Raw genomic sequence first — 23,256 nt, forward strand, 5'->3', positions numbered from 1 at the left:
TCTGACAAAGTATTATACCCATGTTAGCTATATCGAGGCTCAAGTTTATACCTTCTCCGTTACCTCACAAAACGCAACCCAACAAACTGTGTAACAAAAGCATGACATATATCAAATTCTGGTTGGAATGACTAAACTCAGACTTGATACTGAGATGGTTAAAATGACAATAAAAGTGTATTAAATGCTTCCTGATGAGAAGCAAACACCCATGCACTAACATAAAACCCCACACAGAAGACGCAAAGCCTCCTTAACAAAGACTTTTTAAAAACCTGCCACATTGAGTACTGTGAAAGCACGGCTCTACTAGCTGCGCCAACAGAGGCAGTAAACAGAAATTCGCTATACAATAACAGAAAAAAATACACAATGCAAAAAGTCGCAGTTTCGCCCGTAAGGCGAAGCATAAAAAAAAATAAGATCTGGGGTTTTGCCTGCCAGAACTACGATGTCATTAGGAGGCACACCGTAGTGGAGGGCTGCGTTTAATTTTAACCGCCTGCTGAGCTTCTTTCACGGGCACCCAGTGCATGGTACACGGGCGTTTCTTGCATTTCGCTCTCGTCAAAGGCGAAGCACTGATAGCGATCGCAAAATATTAGGCTTCGCTAACAAATCAAATTAACAGTGTGTCACGCGCGCACATGCAAGCATCTCACTCGACGACCACGAAACCAAAACATTCGCTGTCACCGCAGAATGCTGACACAACGTTAGTAGGGTGGCTAGAACAACGCTGGCGTGATGAGGAGCGTAACCTGCTGCTTGGGCTGGTTGGCACTGAAAGCATCTTGACGTTCGCGATTTCCCACCGATCGATCTGCTGATCAAATGTAGATGAAGACACGGTGGATGAAGGCGCGCGGAAACCCTGCATCCATATAGCTGCATCGAGCCAGTACAAGCCGAAATCCCAGCCGCTCAACGCAATCAGCTGAACGAGGCTGGTAGTTTCTGAAACCCGGTACCCGGTGATGGAGATAATTACGGGTTGATCCTGCAAACCTTCTGTGCGGCGAATGGAAGCAGGAACGTTGAGGGAACTTTTTCTTTATCTGAGCGTTCTCTTATGACTGTTTCGAGACGCGTATCATCGTCGCGGCAAGTGGTGATATGGCGATCAGCCTGAGGCGCGTCACTGTCGCCGTACTCGCGGTTTACATCGCGCTGACCTGTTACACTGCCTACGTGCTTATCTCCAAAAACTACGGCTCCAAGACGAAGGACAGCGGACGGAAAGGCTCGTCCGGCTTGTCAGGTGGGCCTCTGTTCACTCTGAGCTCTGCACGAGCATAAAGAGTGCCTGCGCGAGTCTCGCTGCACGAGGCAGTGCTTCACGCGAAAAACACGTGTAGCCAGTGGTGTAGCGAAAGGCGGTGTGCGCGCTCGAACGGTGGCAAATAAGCTCGCGTGGCGCCATTTCCTAGTGAGTTCTGGCATGCCTGCAGTAAAGATCATTGGTTGCTCGAGCAGATCAGAGTTGCGAAGGAAACGACGTCGTATGTTTTGTTTTCAGCGTAACTACGAGAGCCGCCACCTTCGGAGAAGGCTCAGCGACCGCGGGATGTGACGCCGCTCGAACCTTGCGGTCCGGCCGCGCATTCTGATGTTCCTATGATGACGCACAAAGCGATTTTACTTGCACTGAAAACAGCGGCTACAAATTTAAAATTAGCAGAACGGGCATCGGTGGGACGTTCAGTGGCCAAAAAGACCGCATGTGACATGAGTCATTTCTTAATAGTGGGTCATATGGTGTCAGCATGTTGTAATAACGCAGTCGAATGTTATGCTTATGGACCGAGTCTATCTCCCTTCATCACCTCAATAACTGCAGTCTATAAGTAGATAAATAAATAGGCGAGCAACAATGTGGTCTACTTGCTGGGCCACTGCGACTGGTGTCCATGTCCCGGTGTTACACGCGCGTGCCAAGTCCCTAGCTTAGCGGCGGCAGCTTATCAGAGGCGCCTCGTTGAGCTGGCTTATGCACGGCTTATGGTTGGTCTCTGGCGACGATGGTCGACTGAGTGAAATTGCAAAATGTAACTGTACCATTTGCCACCACATTCTAGCACATACGATTTCGAGCTCATATTCAACTTTACTGTTGTTAGATGTGTTTTAATTCCAACTCCTTGATGTCTATAATAAATCCATGATTACATGATTGTGAGACAGTATATTACCTCATTGTATAGCAACAGTTGCCTGAAAAAGATGACTTACATGTGTTACTATAAAGCAATTTTTTATTCGGTATCACATAGGGTTCTATTGTGCCTATAGGCCACCAATATTCAAAACATCTCTTATTTTCTGACATTTTCCAAACCTTTGCCAGTTGGCTTCCCTGCAGCCACCAACTCTCATGCATGGATTGCAGGCACAGTTGAGTCGCCCCATACCTCACGGAATAGTTCACACTCGTTCGAGGCCAGGTATTTCTCATGCAACACTGGCCCAACACTTGCTACACGAAGCTTGCACTGTGTGAAGCACATGGCAATGTGCTGGTGCACTGCAGCTGTCCCTCAAGGCACTAGTGCCAATTCAGAGCTCATCACATTGAATGGGAAGTGGCTCAAGGAGAAGTGCCTTGCCCTTTCAGCTTTTCATCATGAATGTGTAAGTGGGTGTGTGGAACAGCTCCTAAGTCTGAGAACAGCATCAGCACTGTTTTGACATGATGAGCGTAAACCAACGAGCCCACCTCAGAACCCTCGTGTTAAAAAAAAATTTCTGTAGCACTGGAGCTTTGCAGGACGTCCAGCTTAGACCTACACTCTAAAAGAAGGTTGCGCCCTTTTGAGTTCTCTTGTCCCCAATCACTAATCAACCCTTATCTCGTGTGCCTTTCCTTTTGTCAACATTGGGCGCCTGGTGTATCGTGCGGTGCCACAGGCAAGACATGACCAGAGGCTCCAAGCAAGGGGAGCGGAAAGTGTCCCCGTTTATTCAACAGCCGTGTATATATACACTAAGTGGGAGAGGGTGTGTTCCCTCACCGCCATGTGTCATGGGCAATACCGATATCGGTCACGTCACACGTGCCGTAGATGCGAAGCCAGCGCTGCGCCAGATACGATACATCCCCTTTTCTTTCAAAGGAGGAAAAGAAAACATAGCAAAGAACATTAGTAGAAACGAACATTGAGAATGCGATTTAGGGAACTTGCACAAAGCTTCGATTATAAATAAGCCTCTGTGGGGGCCTTCATTCTCGGGTTGACCTTCTGAATGCAGGTTCTTGGTTCTGCTGCAAGCATGCAGGAGCGTTGGATGAGGCGGGAATGTGGCCAGTTGTGGCCACATTCCGGCTCATCCATAGTTGTCGGCTGCAACGGTCGGTGTGACGATGCTTCTGTATGCTGCGACCTGGGCAGGGCCGGACGTCGGGTAACAATGTCTGTAGTCGTCTTCCTTGAAGTACTTCGCCAGGTGATGGTCCGGATTCCATTGGAGTAGATCCACAGGCAAGAAGACCAAGCCAAAAATCGTGATTCATTTGAGTGCTTTTCTTTAAAATCCTCTTAACTACTCGCACGCCTTTTTCTGCCAGACCGTTGGACTGGGGGTACCGAGGGCTGGAAGTGGTGTGGTTAAGTCTTATCTTCGGGCAAATGCAGCAAAAGCGTGGCTGGAAAATTGTGGGCCATTATCCAAACAAGCTTCAACTGGTATGCCGTATCTAGCAAAAATTGCACTTGTTGCTTCAATGACCGTCTTCGCGGTAGTATGTTTTAGCAGCTCTACTTCAGAAAAGTTTGATAATGTGTCGTAGACGCACAGGTATGACCGTCCACCATGCTAAAAAATATTGATGCCGACACGATGCCACGGTTTATCAGGTACTGGGCGTAACTTTAACGACTCTTGGGACTGTCTGTACACTTACATTTTGCATGCAGAACACACCTGTTCGAAAGCTTCTATGTCACGGTTTATTCCTGGCCAGAAGACGAGATGCCTGGCCCGTGATTTGCATTTATTGATGCCCAGATGACCTTGATGAATGCGTTCCAAAGTTTCTTTCCTCATCATAGTCGGAATTACAACTTTGCACCCTTTTAAGAGGACTCCGTTCACGTGAGAAAGCTCTCCTTCAAAAGATTTCCAATGGCCTTGGAGTGATTTTCCTGCCACCAAGTCCACAAAAACTTGCTTTAATTCTTCATCCCAACTAATTTCCGTAGCCAACCTCTTCCAGTTGTTATCGGTGACAAGTGAAGAAACAACACCTACTGCGTGCACTTCAGTGTCGTCGTTGATGACGTCGTTTTCCGTGATGGGTCCGGTTGTTGCATGTGACAGCATGTCGGCGAGAAGAAGTTGCTTCCACCCGCCGTGGTTGCTCAGTGGCTATGGTGTTGGGCTGCTAAGCATGAAGTCGCGGGATCGAATCCCGGCCACGGCGGCCGCATTTTGATGGGGGCGAAATGCAAAAACACCCGTGTACTTAGATTTAGGTGCACGTTAAAGAACCCCAGGTGGTCGAAATTTCCGGAGTCCCCCACTACGGCGTGCCTCATAATCAGGAAGTGGTTTTGGCACGTAAAACCCCATAATTTAATTTTAATTTAAGAAGTTGGTTCCCTGGTGTGAACTGAAGTTTTACGTCATAACGAAGAAGGCGCAGGAAAAACCGCTGCAACCTCGGGGGCATGTCTCCAATGGCCTTCTGCGAGATGGCAATCAAGGGATGGTGATCAGTTTCTAGAATAAACAGCCGACCATAGACAAAATGGTTAAACTTCTTGCATTCATATGCCACCGCCATCGCCTCCTTTTCAATTTGCGAGTAACGTTGTTCGCACTCTGTAAGTGCCCGCGAGGCATACGTGACTGGCTTCCATGTATCCTGGTGGCACTGCAATAGCGCTGCACCGATTCCGTTTTGCGATGCATCACATGACACCTTTGTTGCTTTTGTTCGATCAAACACGGCTAGTAAAGGCGCTCTACTTAAACTTTCGCAAAGCTGCCTCCACTCTTCAGCATGATTAGGCGTCCAGTCAAATGCAGTATTCTGCTTTATAAGATTTCTGAGGAGCGTCATCCTTCGGGCCAGTGATGGCGTAAACTTGCTGAAATAATTCACGGTTCCTAGCATCCTCTGTACTGCGAGCTTGGCAGTCGGCGGTGGAATTTGAATCGTTGATTTTGTCAGTGACGGGCTTGGTTTGATGCCTTCCTGGTCAATGACGTCACCAAGAAACTCAATTTTACCGACTCCAATGGAACACTTGTTCGGATTAAATGTCAGACCGCCGCATTCTGCTGCTTGCAGTACCGACTGCAGGCGCCTGTCATGCTCCTGCCTCGACGACCCCCCACACCAGTACATCATCAACGTATACTCTGACCCCAGGAAGGCCTTCAACAATTTCATTTAGCGTTTTCTGAAATACCTCAGGCGCCGATGCTATACCAAACGGTAAGCGCAGAAATCTGTAGCGCCCGAATGGCGCTTCAAAGGTGCAAATTCGTGAGGTTTCGTTGTCCAACGGAATTTGGTGAAAACCAGAGTTTGCGTCAAGACGAGTGAAAACTGTAGCGCCCGCTAACTCTGCCTCTATGTCTTCTCTTCGCAGCATTGTGTAATGTTCTGTCTTGATGCATTGGTTAATCCTCCTGGGATCGATACATACTCGAATTTTCCAGTCTTTCTTTCTAACAATGACCAATGGGCTTACCCAGTCTGTGGACTCGGTGACTTTGGTTATGATGCCTGCGCGCTCCATGCATCCCAGTTCTTCTCACAAGGGTTCCTGTAGAGCCAGCGGCACTCGTCGGGCTGCTTGGACGATAGGCGTGGCATCGTCACTTAGAACCATTCGATAGACCCTTTCAACGAACCCGGTTCCTGTGAACTAAGTGGCGAAAGTTCCTTGCGACTTCCTCGGAACTGTTCCGAGATACTGCGTGTATGCGTGACACAAGTCCAAGATTTTCGCTAACCTGTAAGCCCAGGATGGCCTGATGCCCCTTGGACACCATGAAGAAGTCGAGGATGGCACGACGATCACCTAGTGATAATTCTGTACGAATGACGCCATCATGCTTGATAACCCCTCCGCCATACGAACGTAACACCGCGCTGCTTCGTTTCAGGGGCGGCTTCGTGCGAATTGTACGGTAGCATCCGAAAGGTAGTAGATTTGCTTGCGCTCCTGTGTCGACCTTGAATTCAAGTGGTACGTTCTTGATTTGGCTGACAACTGTCCAGTCGTGTTGGCTTGCTGCGCAGCTTGACACATCCAGAATGTCAAAGTTATTTTCACCGCCCTGAAGTTCGCCAATATCGGCAAGTCGTCTGCAGCAGATAGCAAAATGGTTAGGGCGTTGACATTTGCGACATGTTTTCCCGAATGCAGGACACCTTCGTGGCAGGTGCATACGTGCGCACTTAGGACACATGTAATGCCTGGGCAGCTCACTTTGTCTACTTGGGTGTTCCTTATGTATCGCGTCAATGTGGCTTTCGTCCCGTGCCCAAACTTTTTGTTGCACTGCCGTCGCTTCAGCTGCTTTAGCGACCTGCTCAGCCTTCAGTAAAATCAGCATAGTGTCTTGCAGCAACCTTTCTCGAAGTTTCTCGTCGTTAGTTCCATAAACAATTTGGTCCCTAATCATTGCGTCCATTTGGGAGCCAAAGTTGCATGCTCGTGCCTGGTTCTTTAAGTCTTGCAAAAGAGGTTCGAAAAGCTCACCAGGGGCCTGGACTCGTGTACGGAAAATGTAGCACTCATGGACTTCGTTCTGCTGAGCCGCACAATATGCATCGAACTTCGCAATGACAGTGGCCTAGTCATTCCTGCTCTCATCTTCGCCAAAGCTGAACGTCTTGATGATCTCGATGGCTTCCTCGCCTGCAACGCTCAGCAGAAGTGCTGTTTTGCATGATTCTGTTCGAGGCTTGCCGGTTGGCTGTTCTGATGCGGCGAGAAAAAATTCGAACCTTTGCTTGAATGCCTGCCAGTTCTTGGCAATTTCACCAGCCGAGCTCAGCGGGCCTGGTGGCTTCAGGAAGTCCATGGGGCTGGTCTTGTAGTATAATCGTCGGTTCACCAAGACTGGACGTCGGCGTTCATCCCACTTCTGACACCATGTATCGTGCGGTGCCGCAGGCAAGACATGACCAGAGGCTCCAAGCAAGGGGAGCGGAAAGCGTCCCCGTTTATTCAACAGCCGTGTATATATACACTAAGTGGGAAAGGGTGTGTTGCCTCACCACCATGTGTCATGGGCAATACCGATATCAGTCACGTCACACGTGCCATAGATGCGAAGCCAGCGCTGCGCCAGATACGATACACCTGGTGCTTCCAGTTGCGAAGGGCATGCGCGCTATCAGCGTAACATAGCATTGTTGACGGTACACTAGCGCACACAGAGTTTTCAAGAAAGGAAACACAAGCCTGACAAATGATGATTGTTGTTTGTGGACAAGATACACCACCAAGGGTGTATACTTTTCTTTTTACAGTACAACACTAGCTCCACAGCTATCACATTCTGCAGAACTGTTATATTTTCTATCAGATGGAGATCAGCTTTAATGTGATGGCATGGCCCATGAATGGCTAACAAGCATGAGCTTTCTGCATGGCTACAAGTACATCTTCGTACAGTGCTGCGCAGAGAAATCCACTTTAATGGACAGACAAGAAACCGTACTATAGTGTACTACGCCTCTCTTGTGCCACCAGGATCCAAGGATGGGGCCGAATGGAATCCATGGGGAGAAGAGCTGAGCCGGAGCAACTCGTCACATCTGGCCCACACAATTGAGATATGGGGCAAAGCAGCCATAGGTATGAAACCTTGCCTTGTGACTTTTTGGTATTTCCATTACAAGAAGATACTCTCTGACATTTTGTATCAGTAACTGTTTGCTTGCTGACGTGGCATTTTGGCTGAGATCACTGTGTAGCTAGGCACTGCTTGTAACAAATGTCTGTTAGTATTTGCTGGGTCCTTGACATACCTGGTGGTAGTTCAATTGGCAACCCTTATTGGTGCCTTTGTGCAAATTGCAGGAACAGCACGACAAGCAGCCAAAGAGTTAGGAAGACAGCAGTGTAGATTAGAAGATGCATGTCAACAATACTTTGGTACAAAGAGAACAAAAGATTGTAGCCCAGATTGTTCAATGCGTACAGCATATAATCAGTATTAGAGATAACATTCAAGATAAATAGCAGTTAGATCGACAGAGTTGTTGCCAAGAAAAGATTAACTCAGCTGAGCTCTCCAGAGCATCAGGTGACGTGGTAAGATTTGGAAATACACAGGCATAAAATTGCTTTGGCAGACATGTGACATGGGCATGTAGAGGTTGGATTGCGCAACATTTTGACGAGACACACAGGAGAGAAACACATACCACATAGCGCTGACTTGCGTCTGCCAGTGTCTGCTAACAAATTTAGCACAGAGTGACAGCACCTTCCAAAAGGCACGGCTGTGGCTTATTTTGACGGTGTTGCAGATGTTTGCAGCTGCTGTTCACTACTCGAAGAAGCGCCTACACAAGACCCGTTTAAAGATCTCTAGAAGAGTACTTCATTATTCAGTGGACTTGCAGAGCACGTACTGGTGGGCGTGTTGGTTATACACGATTATGATGAAGGCACCAAATAATACGACGGGCGAAGGAAGATGACATGGGACAACCACGTAGGCGCACTAACAACTGAGTGTTTTATTTCTTGACGCAGGAATAAATAGCTGCTACCAAGAGTCAAAACATCAAGAAAGAACAGTGCGATCATCTGCATCACACAAAGAAAACATGATACAGAACAACTTCTTGAGCTCCGCTCCCAAGGTGTGCCAGTTCCTTTGTTGATAGAGAAACTGAGGCTTCACTGATATAAGCATTACCAAGCTTCTTGATCTCAAGCGCTTCCAATATCTCCCTTGTCAGTTGATCATCTGCTCTGTTCAAAACACAGGTTCTATCAAAATCTGGAGGGCACTTGTGAGCCTTACAATTAGCACTAATGTGACCTGACAGCTGGTTTTCCATCTTATATCGATGCTTATACAATCTGTCATTCAGACATCTGCTCATTTGGCCAACGTATGATGAAACACATGACAAGAAAACAGAATAAACTACTTTCTTTACACAGCCAACATCAGGAGAATAAACAGGTGTGCACAAGAGAACATGGGCAGAAGTGTGTTGGCTGTGTAAAGAAAGTAGTTTATTCGTTTCCCTTGTCGTTTGGTTCATCATACGTTGGCCAAATGGGCAGATGTCTGAATGACAGATTGTATAAGCATCGATATAAGATGGAAAACCAGCTCTCAGGTCACGTTAGTGCTAATTGCAAGGCTCACAAGTGCACTCTATATTTTGATAGAACCTGTGTTTTGAACAGAGCAGGCAATCAACTAACAAGGGAGGTATTAGAAGTGCTTCAGATCAAGAAGCTTGATAATGCTTGTTTAAGTGAACCCTCAGTTTCTCTATCAACAAAGGAACTGGTGTATCTAGGGAGCGGCACTTAAGAGGAAGCTTTAGCTCGGGCCCAACTCCGACACGGCCTATTCAAATACATGTAAAACGCAAAAACGTTTTTATGAGATAACCCCTGGACCGATTTTGATGAAATTTGTTGCATTTGAAAGAGAAAGCTGAATTCGAGTGACTGTTGGAAGCGGAATTTCGATTTAAGGCTTAAATTTTCTTAACACGATTTTCAAATATTTGACTGTTCGAAAAAAATAGAAGCACGAAGTTTACAAATTCATAGCTCTGCATCAAGAACTGATATCGCGGTTCTGTAAACGGCATCCATTAGATAATTCAAAGCGGACAAATTCAATATGTCATCTTACATCTTACGTGAATTTGTTACGTTGGTTACAACGGTTTTGCAAAAGTTGTATTTCCCTATGACTAAATTTTTTTATATTCATGTGTAACATACCAATTTTGTCCGCTTTAGATGTACTATTAGATGCAATTCACAGAATTGTGATATCGTCTTTCATTGCTGAGTTACAGAGTTGTAACCTTGATAGTTTCGTTTTTTGAAATTTTTCGATTTTTGCCAATTTTTAATAAAAAATTGACGACCTAACTCAATAATTCGAAACCAACAGTCACTAGATTTTAAGTTTGTCTTTTAAATGCAACAAACCTCGTCAAATTTGGTGCAGTGGTTGCCGAGAAAAACGAATTCTCCTTTTACATGTATTTAGATAGGAGCACTCGAGCTAAAGCTTCCTCTTAAGAACTTGTTCTGTATCGTGTTTTCATTGCGTGATGCAGATGATGGCGCCATTTTTTCTTGATATTTTTACTCTTGGCAGCCGTTATTTGTTCCTGTGTCAAGAAATAAGACACTCAGTTGTTAGTGCACCTACGTGGTTGCCCGTGTTGTCTTCCTTCATCCGTTATTTTATCTAGCACCTTCGTCGTAATCTTCAGTGGACATATAATATATGTAATCTATAATAATGAGTACAATGATTGACAGAAAGGCAACATACAGTGCCACAACCCCTTACATACACAACGCCAGCAGTAAGACACACATGAGTAAACACAACCATTACTACTTTCTCAAATGAAAATGCTGTAGCCTTCACTCTACTGACATTAGCAGTAACTGGTCTTTGCAGCAGGAAACTGTGACACTTGTTTGTAGTTAGTAGTGGATGGCCTCAAGGCTTGCGAGGGGATGAGGTAAGAATATCACCATGCTCCTCTATTCACAGCAGGGAGTCCAAGCCGGCCTCCCAGATGTAAGAGAGGAGCACATGATGTGAGGTTCCATTCACACATTCCTGTCTTGCATGTGGTTGTTTGGGAATACATGTATATCTAATTGTCGGAAAGGCTGGGTTTTCATAGGCAGTGAACGGAATTGGCACAAGCACAGGCCATGGAGCTTCTGGTGTGCTTGAAGTTATGCCCCAAGATTCACTTCTTGCTGTGCCACTCGCTTTTGTTGATAATACTATCCGAGTTCCAGCCCCAGCTCGGTGGACCAAAGTTAGTGCTGCATTCCCATTCTACCTCTGTATCAAAGACAATGTCGCTGCTGGTATTGAATGTGCCAGCTAGAACAGCCTCAGCCCATTCTTTTCTCAGCTAGAAAGCTGTCCAAGGTTTGTGTTCATGTGCTTTTCTTATTTTGATGATGAGAAGCACAGCTACCGAAAGTAGCTCAGCCTTGCCAGAGCACATCGGCCGTGCAGGTGCACATCACAGAGTTCATTGAGAAATGCATTGCCTTTGAGGCATCCCATAGAATCAAGTGGTTTCTGAGCACTTTTGTGATACTGGGGAAACCCTGAAAGACGATGGTGAAAGCCAGGGCAGTGACCACACTCAGTAGACACCTGCAGAATCGACACATACTAATGTGCTACTGCACACAGACTACTTCTGATCATCTTGTAAGCAGTGAGGATGCACATGTCCCACGTGCTAGAAAAATGGTCTAAGTAAGAGGTGGGACTTATAAGTCTCACTTGTTTTTGCCTGCCAAATTTTTCTCCGCTTTTAGGTTTGACTTTTTTGGAAGCAATAGCTCATTAAGACCACACCCATAATGCTTTAACCCCTGCATGATTCATCCTCCTGTTGTGCTGGGCTTAACATGTACTCTGCTGTAGGGATCAAATTCATCACAGTCAACTGATGTGCCCACTGGGAGGTGCTCTCACTCACTTGTGTCGAACCGTCACACATTGAGAGCAAGGGTACTGTGCAACCTCTTGCCCATGTTGTGATGCCATCCACATCTCCCCAAACTGCACCACCAGCACCAGCCACACTGGCAATCATGCACATGCAGTCGACACTTCTAAAATGTTCCAATTTTCTTGAACGTTCAACGTTGTGTCAGTCGGCTCTGTTTCTCAAATCAGTCACCATCTTATTCAGCAAGGGACTGGCTTACATTGTTTTTGTTCTGCAGGCCATGCTGACAATGTCGATAAACGTTGTCATTCAAGTTTGTACCTATGTTATTACAAAAGCATTCAGTGCAGCAAGACTAGTATTCAGGCACAGAGCAGGAACAACTTTCTAAGCCCCATCAAGAAACTCTGAATAGTTTTAATCATTAGTGGTGTCAGTCTTCATCTCTGTGCACATCCTGTGTTCTGTCATGCTCTTACTCTTCGACGATGAAGTGGTGAAACAACGTCAAATATGCTTCGCGAATACTCTTATGCACAGGCTTATATCTGTGGGAACACATCTTCAATGGCAAGCTGGAGCAAAAGGGAGATGGAGCATGGAGCTATGGCTTCAGGAAGGTTGGCAACCTCAAGTTCAAGTGAGTATCAGCAGTGTCTACACCTGCATGACGTGTAACATTGCAATGTTGTCCTTAATACATTTTCATTACACGTCATGGCCATGCTGAAAGCTATGTATCGTAGAAACTAACTTGAGCGCAGGCGTAGTGGTCAAAAAGTTATGGCATGTGCAGCATGTGGCAACTGGATCCAGAAGCAAAATTTGGTGGTCTGAATCAGTTTTCACTGTGTATTTTTGCCTAAAAGCTGTGCAAATTGTCACGTTAGGGCAATTTTTTTTTTTACCAACACTCCATGCAAGCACTTGCAGACGAATGCAGTGCAAGGCAGAGGCTATGACGTTTAGTGCTGTGCATGGCTGGCTGAATTGCAATTAATTAGAGTAAACTGCATGTCATATTCTACATTAGCAGATGTAAAATACCCAACTTTGCATTTCAACTTACTGTGCATCCACTTGCTGCTTATACAGTAGAACCTCGCTCATAGGCTTAGGAAAAGAGCACTAGAAAAAAAACATACTAAGTGGGAAAATGAATGCTCCGAAGGCAATAATCAATTTGGCAGACTCAACTGCAGTTGACCTCTACGTAATGCAAAGTGCTGTGTAAATTGTTGCAGCACAAGACGGCGACACGCGTCGATCTGGTAAGGCCTAAGCGGCCTAAGACGAGTGCCATTATTTTTGCAGATTCAGCAAGGTTATGTTTGCGCTGCTCAAATTCAGCATGGGCGAGTAGCTTTTTCGGGTGGAGCATTTTGGCAAGAAGGTTTGATGTGCCCACTCGGCAAGAATCGATAGAGCACCGGATGCCAACGTGCATCTACCTGGTGGTGCCGGAGCTGCCCGAGGCACACATTGTCGTTTTAAGAGGGTGATGGGAAACCGAAAGGAAATCGAGCTGGTCAGCAATGCTGGCATATGATGTCACCAGAGCAAAACATGATGCTCACTTCATGGCTTCTGCAGCAGAGAATGACAGCACACTTGAGTTATCACCTGTGTGCTGTTATTACATGTGTGCAGTGCGCTGCAAATGGCACTACACCACAGGCGCTCAGAAACAGACAGGTGAAGCTGCTTATTGTAGTGGGTCGGCAGTGATAGCTGTGAATGGCGACATGCGACAGCCCATGAGGAGATGTGCTGGTACCGGAACAAGAAACAGAGTGCATGGTGGCATTTTCACATGACACAGGTGGTCAAATACTGCGAGGGAGCCGTCGTAGTGAGCACTTACTGCTCTTATTCACTTATCTTGCAACTTTCCTTGTTCCCACGAGATCTAGCAGCCAGAAAATGTATAATTACAATCAAACCATCAACAGATGTTACGTGGCTATTGCAATAATAAACTCCATAAACATTTCTGTTCGTCTATGGCACAGATCATTGTTGCTGCAGCTATAAAGAGCAGACTGTCTTTTCACAGCATCCATACAGAATAAAGTCTGCGAATCTTAGTCAAACACTAAACACTTCAATAACCAAATTATTTTTTTTTCATTTTTACACAAATTTTAGTATTTGTTGCCTTCCAGTGTAGTAGTTTTTGAATTCTGAGGCTGGCAAGTCTGCAACTACAATGCTTTTGTAAAATGTTTGTGTCGCATCAGTGTTCTAGTTCAAGGACCATCATAAATGTACTGAAAGTTAATGATTATCTCACCACTAACAATTTACAACTGCACCTAAATATTGTATGCAAGTCACAGCAGTGTCAGTGCTGCATGCTCTTTGGTTAGACTCTGCGTGATTAGATGTCATTACTGTCGTTGTTGCTGCCACGTACGTTTTCAGCAACCCGATATTCCACAAATGGAAATACATTTATGGATACAGTAAAACTCTCTAATGTTTAGTACTGCGTGCATAGCATGTTTATGGATATGCTAAAGCTCTCTAATGCTTAGCACTCTGTGCATACAACGTTTATGGACGCGCTAAAACTCGCTAATGTTTAGGACTCTGTGCATAGCACTGCATAAGGATAGACAGCCACAGCTTTGCTCAAAACCGTGCTGTAGGTTTAGGACTGGCCCATGGATTGTGCCGACGACAGTGCCCCAGGATGTGACACACGTTGTCTTGGTGCTGAATGGACGGGAGCCAACCAAGGTGGCGGCGGCCCGAATCTGGCTGGACGCTCTGCCCACCTTCCGCCGACTCAAAGGAGTCGCTGTCGTCCTGTTGGGCGATGAGGCCTGCTCTGGAAACACGTGGCTGCTGCCCTACCTGAAGTCGCGGGGTGGCAGGGTGTCGGCTGCATTCATTGTCTACGACACGCCACTGGTGGATGATACCGAGGTCTTCCAGTGGCCACTGGGTGTTGCCACGTGAGTTTTACACTCTGTGCTCGCAACTTTTCTTGCAGCGAACGAATCAGCCGAGTTGTAGGGAGAATGTCACTGCAGTTAAATTTTGTTACATTGAACCATGTTAAAGGGACACAAAAGTAAATAATGAAGTCGAGCTGTGTTGAAAGACTATGCTTCCGTAATAACAAATTCATCATTCGTAGTAAGAGCAGATCATAAGAAGCCAACAAAGACACCAAAGACAACACTGGGGAAATTACTAGTACTTACTAATTGGAATAAAGAAATTATAAATTAATGCAATTGAAAGTGGATGAAAAAACAACTTGCCTCAGGTGGGGAACAATCCCACATCCTTCGCATCGTTCCCCACGTGTGGCAAGTTGTTTTTTCATCTACTTTCAAATCCCATAATCTATAATTTTTTTATTGCAGTTAGTAAGTACAAGTAATTTCCCCTGTGTTGTCCTTGGTGTCCTTGTTTGTTGGCTTCTTATGATATGATTATTAAAAAATTGGGCCCCTCGGTTAACCCCATTTTTTCTCGTAATGAGAACAGGGCTTTTGTAAATGAGAAAGTGACGAAAATGGAAAATCGGAGTGGCATCACTTGCTGTGCACTAGGGTACGCCTCTCCTGTGGCGTCAGCACTGGCCAATTCACAGAAAACACCATAGAGAGAAATCATGTGGAGATTGCATCGACTCATTCGTTTTGGCATAGGTGGTACTGCTCTAGGAGGGGCAGTGGAACTTCAGTCGCAATTTTTTACGCAACAAAGTGACATATTGGCACACGGAAAACGATGATAGACTTCTAGTTGAATAAAGTATCAATCTAGATTGACTTGATATTTTTCTTCACTGTTCCTTTAAGTTGAATTACCTCTCATGTAAAACAGTTTCTGAAGATGTTGATGCTGCAGCAGCAATACTTAGCAGAACGTATGACTTATATTGAATTAAAACTGTGTCTACACCAGGTAGAGCTCCGAGTAGCAGCGAATGGCTCAGTAGGGTTGGCTTTCCCGCACGAACTGTGCTCGCTTCGGAGGAAGAAATAAAACAAAACAAACAGCTTGGATTCCACCATGGCACATGCAGCGCATAGATTTTTTGTGTCATGGCCATGCAGCAAGCTGTGCCATCCCATTGATCCTTCATGAAAAAAATTGATATCCATTAGAAGGCTTAGAATGCAGGAGGATGTGTGCCAGTTGCAGAACACATAAGGTTATGAGGTCAGGACATACATTTAACAGGCAACCAGTGTCTCTCTTTGTAGAGAAGACTTCTATTTAAAACAAGGTTGACAAGGGGGGGTGGGGGGTTGGGGGGGGTGGAGGCTCTTACAATCAGATGTTCTCAGATGTAGCCAAATTTTACATGACTTTTATATTGAATTACTCGTTATGTTGAGCTAATGGGCAGTTGTTTATGACTTTGATATGTATGTATTCGAATGGAGTGGTAAAGAGAACTAGCATTTGCAATACCTGAAGTGCTTATGACCTCAGGTGCAGTAGCAAACTGGGTCCTTTTTTTTTTTTACTCTTTAAATGGCAAAAATGGGCCGTGACACCAAATTTTCTAGCTTGAATGATACATTCCATGTTAAACCGTATGCATCCCACTGCAAGCTGGCAATAATTTAGCACATTCTGCTGGTAGAAAATTTGTATATGAATTTTTTTCTCATTTTAACCGTACAGCAGTCTGGCAACACTGGCAAGGTGACGAATTTAACTGCATTCTGTGTGGTCAGTGTGCGTGGTTTCATTTTCACATGCGCATCTTGGCAGTCAGCCTGACATAGTTTCTGCAGCTGTTTATTTGTTTCTGCTGTTTGTAGTGCTCAAGTGAAAGAGTTGTGGGCACAGCATAGTGTCAACACTCTTGCTGCGCTGTTAGGTACCAGAGCACACAGCACAAGGAGAGTCCACTGTCATTCGTCAAGCTTCCAAAAAAGCCCACGAAATGTACAAAGCTGTACATGGGACATAAGAAATGGCAGGCTTCGAACTCTTCAGTGTTGTGCTCCGAAAATTTCATAAAGCTGCAGAAAGCTACATGTACAGACTGCACCTTCTCACCAAGTTTGGTTTCTAGTGGAGCACTCCCACAGCAGTGGGCTTGCACCCTCCCGGTACAGTGGTGCACTTGTTTCGGAATATTTTGGAGCAGACGACACTGTGGTTGCACCATAGTTCTCGACACCACAAGGCATGCTAACATGGCAGTCGCTATTAGTTGTAGGAGCTTATAGTCGGCAATTTCAAAATAACATTCTAGGTTAAAATGTGCAATGAGAGACCAATCTTTTTATGTGTAGCATAACTCTGTGGGCCCCTCTACTCTCCATAGCAATAATAAAATTACGAATTGAGAATAGTTGGAGATCCTTGGGCATGCCAGGTCTTTTTTATGCAAGTGCTATAGGAAATGCAATAAAATATCTTTATAGAGAAACGGCTTGCATGGCTATGCTTTTGTTAGGGGGCACATATGTGGTACAAGTTTGTCCCATAATTGCTGTAACAATGTTGATGGTCAACAGTATGGCATCTTTGGGGGCTCGAGTAGAGTCTGATGTGCAAAAATATCAGCACTGCCATTACTGCAATTGAATCTCATCTTGGGTCAAGGTACAAAGGTAAGGTTCATGACACTCTGATGCCAAAGCTTTCCAGGAAATGGACAGGCATCTGCCACAACTGTACGCTTGCACACAATATGCAAAAAGAAAATTGTGCCATGGGTTCGGTGACATCCGGCATTAATTGTAAATCCGTTTTCAACAAATGAAGCGCCAATGGCAACGGCACACTAAGAAGGAACAAAAGACAGGACACGACGCTACTTGCAACTGTTTATTGAAGTCAAAGGTGGCTGATTATATAGCCATGAGGAGAGGGGGACGATAAAAGAGGGACACTGATTATGTCAATGTGCACATGCGAGAACACTGAAAATATATTCGAAGGGAATCGCGATTAATCAAAATCTCAAACTTATCTAAAAACATGCTTTCATTGGTATAAATATTCAGAGACGGGGTGCTGACACAGGCGTCCCCTCTTTTCTTAATCTGGTTGGCCTCCAACAACTCACGCGGCACAGAATCTTTACTTTTAAACATGATTGCTGTGTCATAAAGCCTTGCTTCACATACTTTTTTCTTCGCATTCCCGCAAGCCTTGCAATGAAGCGGCAAGTTTGAGCCATAACCATTTTTCAGTGAAAGCTTATGCTCCCGCAGGTGCTCATTAATACATCGGCCAGTTTGGCCGATATACTCTTTCCCACACTTTAATGGTATGCCAGTATACGACCCGTTCTTCACACTTAACAAAAGGTTCCGTATGTTTAATAGAACACCCTACTTTCTTTGAGTCATCGGAACCATTCAGGCGGCACAAACTAGCGAGCTTTCGGGGCATGGAATAAACCACAGGGACTTTGTATTTCATGGCAACATGTTTAAAATTATGCGCCACTTTATGAGACGAATTACGGTATCACCACTGGTTTAGTTTTCTTTTCGAATGTTTGACATTCTTCACTGCTTCTTTTTCTTTCTTTTTTCACCTTTTTCAATAGCGCCTCTGAAACTGCGCTTAAAATCAAACAAGGAAAGCCAGCCTTCCTCAACTTCAAAGTCTGTTCGTCAAAGCTTGCTTGTGCCTTATGACAGCACAATTTTTTAAGGGCGTATTCAAAGCACATAGTCGCAATCGCACATTTTACAGTCTTGGAGTGTGTAGACTCATACGGCAACTATTCCTTGTGGGCACGGGGTTGGTACACCTTGCAGGAATCTTCGTCAATAAGGGTTATGTCAAGATCTAAAAACTGTAAGCTGTTATCCTTGGCTAGTACAAAAGTAAAATCTAAGCCTTTGCCTTGCTGTTTAACATCAGATAAAATGCCCTGCACAGTATGCGAGTAAGTCATGGGAGATCGTTCCGTCAGTAAAATTAAAAAATCATCAACATACCTAAACACCTTGAGCACTTTGCCTCCGTCAAACACCTTGAATAGCGCACTATCGATGCCCGCAAGCAAAATGTTGCAAGTACGGAAGCCACGCACGAGCCAATACAAATTCCTTTCGTTTGCACATAAAACTGACCTTGAAAACAAACAGCTGTTGAACACAAATAAAACTTCAGGAGTGCTATGAAGTTATCCACAGAAATTCCTGCGGTATTCTGAAAGGATACCTGCCCGTTCATCTCAATGCAGCTCAGGGCGGCAGCTAACAATTCTTTTTGTGGAATAGAGTAAAAATGATCAACAACATCTACTGAAGACAAGCATCCTAGCGACTTGGTTTCGCATAAAAAAGCTATTATGTCAAGGCTATTCTTTACCATGAATGGGTCATCTATAACCAAGGTGTTAAGCTGGTTTAGAAGGTAACGGCTAACATTGTTTTGCCAGGAACCTCTTTCACTCACAATACATCTGAACGGTATATCATATTTGTGCGTTTTTGCAGTAAAGAATACATTTAAACAGTTTTCCCTACATTAACGGACACCATTAGCGAGCTTCTGTAGCCCAAGGTCTTCACACACAGATATGGCACGGCTCTTTTCCTTACTTGGCTTCATTTTCGTTACCTTGAAATTCCTCTGGATGGCTTGCAGAGCTTTTTCATTAAACATGCCTGACGGCATCGCTACAAACCCTCTTTTTTTGCCGGCCTGCAGGAGTCGAAGGTCATTGTCCTTGAAAAAATTGATGATATGTTTTATGGAGGTTCTTGGACGATTTCCTTTGTCAGACACCTTTCTGGTCAGGCTGTCAACTCGGTCCAGAAGACACCTTTCCCTGTCCTCTGGAGCGGCTTTGTTGGAAATCCAAATAAACAGTTGCAAGTAGCGCCTTGTCCTGTCTTTTATTCCTTCTTAGTGTGCCGTTACCGTTGGCGCTTCATTTTTTGCAAGCTATGCACCAACTAGCCCCACATGTTTTATTGTAAATCTGGCTGTATTAGTCTATAGCAGCAGCTGCTGGAAACTGCTTCTGAGATTTTTTAGTCGATTGATTCAGCCACGAACTCACGTAAAGGCATAACATGAAATATAAAAGTGAACTTTTCTTAGCTTACCTCCCCAGGCTTTGGTGAGCTAGGCTTTTTGCTGTGTAAACTTGGCCAATCCTGGGGAGAGTGTAACAAAAAAGTATGATATCCTATCGCCATGCCGCCATCACCACACCACTGGTATTAGGGCCGATCCACAAGACAACACCTTTAATCACGCTGTGTCTGGGATTGGCCAAGTTCTGATTGAACTGTATTTGGGTTTGCATCTCATTGCATAGAATTTCATTAAACAATTTGATAGAGCTTCTTAGCGTAGAGTTCAACATGCACATTGTATTTGTGTTTTTTATGTCGTTCTTTATATATATATTTATATATATATATATAACCTCCTTTATTGGGATAGTTGTTTTCTGCTACTTCTTTGAGCACATTTCTCATAGCTGTTTGACAGACTTAGTTCAATGCCAGTGCTGTCCCAGTCCTGAGCACCTGCTGCTGTAAAGAAGGACTGGCTTAGGGACACTTCCAGACACACAACGGCCTCTTGGCATGCATTCTAGCAAACTCGGTCATTTCTAGAAGTGAGTGCTCACCGAACTGTTTTTATTGCAGGTATCGTGGGTTCCCCAAGGCGCCCAGCACACTCCTGGCATCCGAGGGTCAACGCCCTTATCCGTGCAACTTTGTGGGCACTGTCTATCCAGGATCATCGCGGGAAGAGCTGCTGCGTGTTCTGGGAGATCGCGGCGCCCCCTGTTACTTGAACACACGCAACGAGTGAGGATGCCTTGTTTTTCATTATTAAGGCAAAAGCCTGATGGCTCATGGGACCAAAATTTGACCGTCCGGCGTTGTGGCACCAAAATTCAATGGCACCAAAATTCTGGGTCGAACCCATTACCTTTGGTGTTATTTACGGCAAAGTGAATTAAGGCACAGTTAATTAAAGTAGAGTTAGTGGAGACACTCATACCCACAACCTTTGATGGCAGTCGAACCTGCGACCTTTGGTGTTAATTAGAGTGGAGTTAATTTACAGCTAATTAAGGCTAAGTAATTAAGATATAGTTAATTAAGGCACTAGCAGCCTTGACCTTTGGTGGGAGTCACACTCACAACAATTGGTGTTAATTAAGGCAAAGTTCATTAAAATAGTGTTAGCTAAGGCACTTGAACCCACAACTTTGGTGTTAATTCGGTCATAGTTAATTAAGATATAGTTAAGTAAGATAGAGCCAATTAAGTCACTCAAACATGCAACCTTTGGTGTTAAGGCAAAGTTAATTAACCCTTTTCTTACCGAGTTTTTTGGCCAAAAAGAATACAAAAATACCTATTTTTTTATTTACCTAAATAATTATACGCATTTTGAAAAACCAAAAATTATCCTTAAAAGCACTTTATTTGTAAGGTACATGCAAAATATTTTTTTGAACATATGAAGAGAGGATTGGCTTCACTGCACTGCACAGCAGAGTTCGACCTTCTGTAGTCATCGTTGCAAAAAAATGTCTCTTTGGAAATTCAGAAACAATACTGTGATAAGTGGGGCTCATGCTTGTGGAAAGGGATGTCAGATTGTAGACTTGGTGTGGTACATTTCAAAGCACGGAATAGTGCAGTGTGCTACTCCACATTCCTCGCACCAGGAACATGAAGCGGTTGGTTTCATGGAGAATGAAATCTGTTAGTTCGTTCATTAAAAACAATTCAAAATACGGTGCACAGTTCCTGCCCTCTGTCAAAGGTACCTTTATGCCAGGCGTGGCCGTGAAAACAAACATTTTGTACTATCGACACGTTGAGATGCTGTCATCGTCCTAATCTGACGACTCAGAGAAGATATGCTGCGCAGTATCATCGCTGCTGCTCTCGGAGGAAGATCAAACTTCTTCACTGTCCGAGTCCGACAAATATTCTGCAAACAAACTTTTCTTTTTTTCCTTTTCTCCGGAGTAGAGACATTGCCAGCATGCGCATGCACAGGGGAGGACACCATTTTTAAATCCCAGTTACCAGCATCGAAATGTTACTCAGCCAGAATGCAAGCTTTGAATGCATTTTTAAATTTTATTGCTGCGCCATCTGCTGAAGCCAAAAAGAATTGAACCAAATTTACCAGGGTAGCTTGACTCGGGCAGTGCAGAAGCACTTGTTCCAGCATGGACGAGCTCAGCTTGTCTACGGTAGGGAAAGGATTAAGGCATAGATAATTAAGGTAAAGTTAATTGAGGTACCTGAACCCACAACCTTTGATGTTAATTAGGGCACTCAAACTTACAACCTTTGGTGAGAGTCAAACCCTCAACTTCGGGTGTTAGTCGACCCCACAACCTTTGGTGCTACTTATGGTGAAGTTAATTAAGGTAGACTTAATTGAGGCACTCAAACCCATGACCTTTTGGAGGGTGTCGAACCACGACCTTTGGTGTTAATAAGGGCTAAGTTAATTAAGGTAGAGTTACTTAAGGCACTCAAACCCACGACATTTGGTGGAAGTTGAAACCTCGATCTTTAGTGGGAGTTGAACCCACAACATTTGGTGTTCTGCTTCATGAGCCACATAATGCTTTTACATTAAAACAACTAAAGAGACAAGTAATAGGAAGTAACAACACATTAAAAAAAAAGTCGTATGATTTGATGAATGTCTCGTGAGCATGCAGGCTTTCTCCTTCATCACCTTGAGTGTATGCTAAAGTGACTGTCAATTTTTTGCCCAATCAGGAGAGGAAGGTGTTGTTTTGTACTTTCTTGTGACTAAAGGGTCCCAAGATACTGTTGTGTGCTCCTTACAACATATTTAGTCATTCACAAATATTCGGTGCCTGTGTAGTCAGGCCAACTGCAATGAAATTTCACTTTGGCTAAATTGGTCATAAATGAGTACTATTGAAGCAATCTTGGCAAATGGCAAAGCTGCAGGGCTGGTTATCGTCTCATTTTCTTACTAACAGCCGTTAAATAGCACCTAAGCAGACGATGCAGCCACCTGGTGGATTGTGGATATGGTGCAAGTCCCAGCACATTGCTTCTAAATTTTCTCAGAACACCATGGGAAGCTGTGAGCAGTGCCCAAACTCGTAGGTGATGCCAAGGAGCTGCATGTTCTGAGGTTTTTTGTATCACTTCTGCAAAGTAGTAAACGCTGTGCACTTTTTTTTTCTTTCTTTAGTCTTTAGTACCAAAACGTCTATATTTTCAAGCCTTTTATAATGCATATATTGAAATTTCAATTGTAAAATTTTCTTCTGAAGCTGCTATGTATATGCACTGTAGTAGGATAGAATTTAAAAAAACAGCAGTTGGCAACCAAAGCACACGGACCGCACGAGGTTGTTACTCTGCCAGCCAATCATGGAAGCAGACAAACTCATCGTCATGCAACCATTTCAACATAGCATCGTACTTGATACCACCGGAGCGTCTAGAGTTCTTGAAAAGTCTTTTCATCGGCAGAAGCAGCGAGGTGTGCAACAGACATGGGCAAAGTGTATAGAGTGTATAACTCTTTTAAAGTCCGCAATACAGTTCATTTCATTGCTAACCCCGTTTTACTCATGAAACTTCACTGCCAACGGAAGTGAA

The 23,256-nt window shown here is 44.5% G+C and overlaps 1 protein-coding gene across 1 annotated transcript in view; it reads left to right on the forward strand.

Annotated features, from left to right (window-relative positions):
• Positions 1–881: 881 nt before the first annotated feature.
• LOC142592613 (ribitol-5-phosphate xylosyltransferase 1-like) overlaps positions 882–23,256 on the forward strand; it is a 39,561-nt gene continuing 17,186 nt past the window's right edge. The window contains exons 1-5 of the mRNA XM_075704153.1: positions 882–1,261; positions 7,716–7,820; positions 12,212–12,311; positions 14,323–14,631; positions 20,281–20,445. Coding sequence (XP_075560268.1) covers positions 1,117–1,261; positions 7,716–7,820; positions 12,212–12,311; positions 14,323–14,631; positions 20,281–20,445 — 824 coding nt within the window. The 5' untranslated portion in view covers positions 882–1,116. The remainder of the gene's footprint in view (positions 1,262–7,715; positions 7,821–12,211; positions 12,312–14,322; positions 14,632–20,280; positions 20,446–23,256) is intronic.

This window comes from Dermacentor variabilis, chromosome 9, assembly GCF_050947875.1.
Source record: "Dermacentor variabilis isolate Ectoservices chromosome 9, ASM5094787v1, whole genome shotgun sequence".
Taxonomy (NCBI): domain Eukaryota; kingdom Metazoa; phylum Arthropoda; class Arachnida; order Ixodida; family Ixodidae; genus Dermacentor; species Dermacentor variabilis.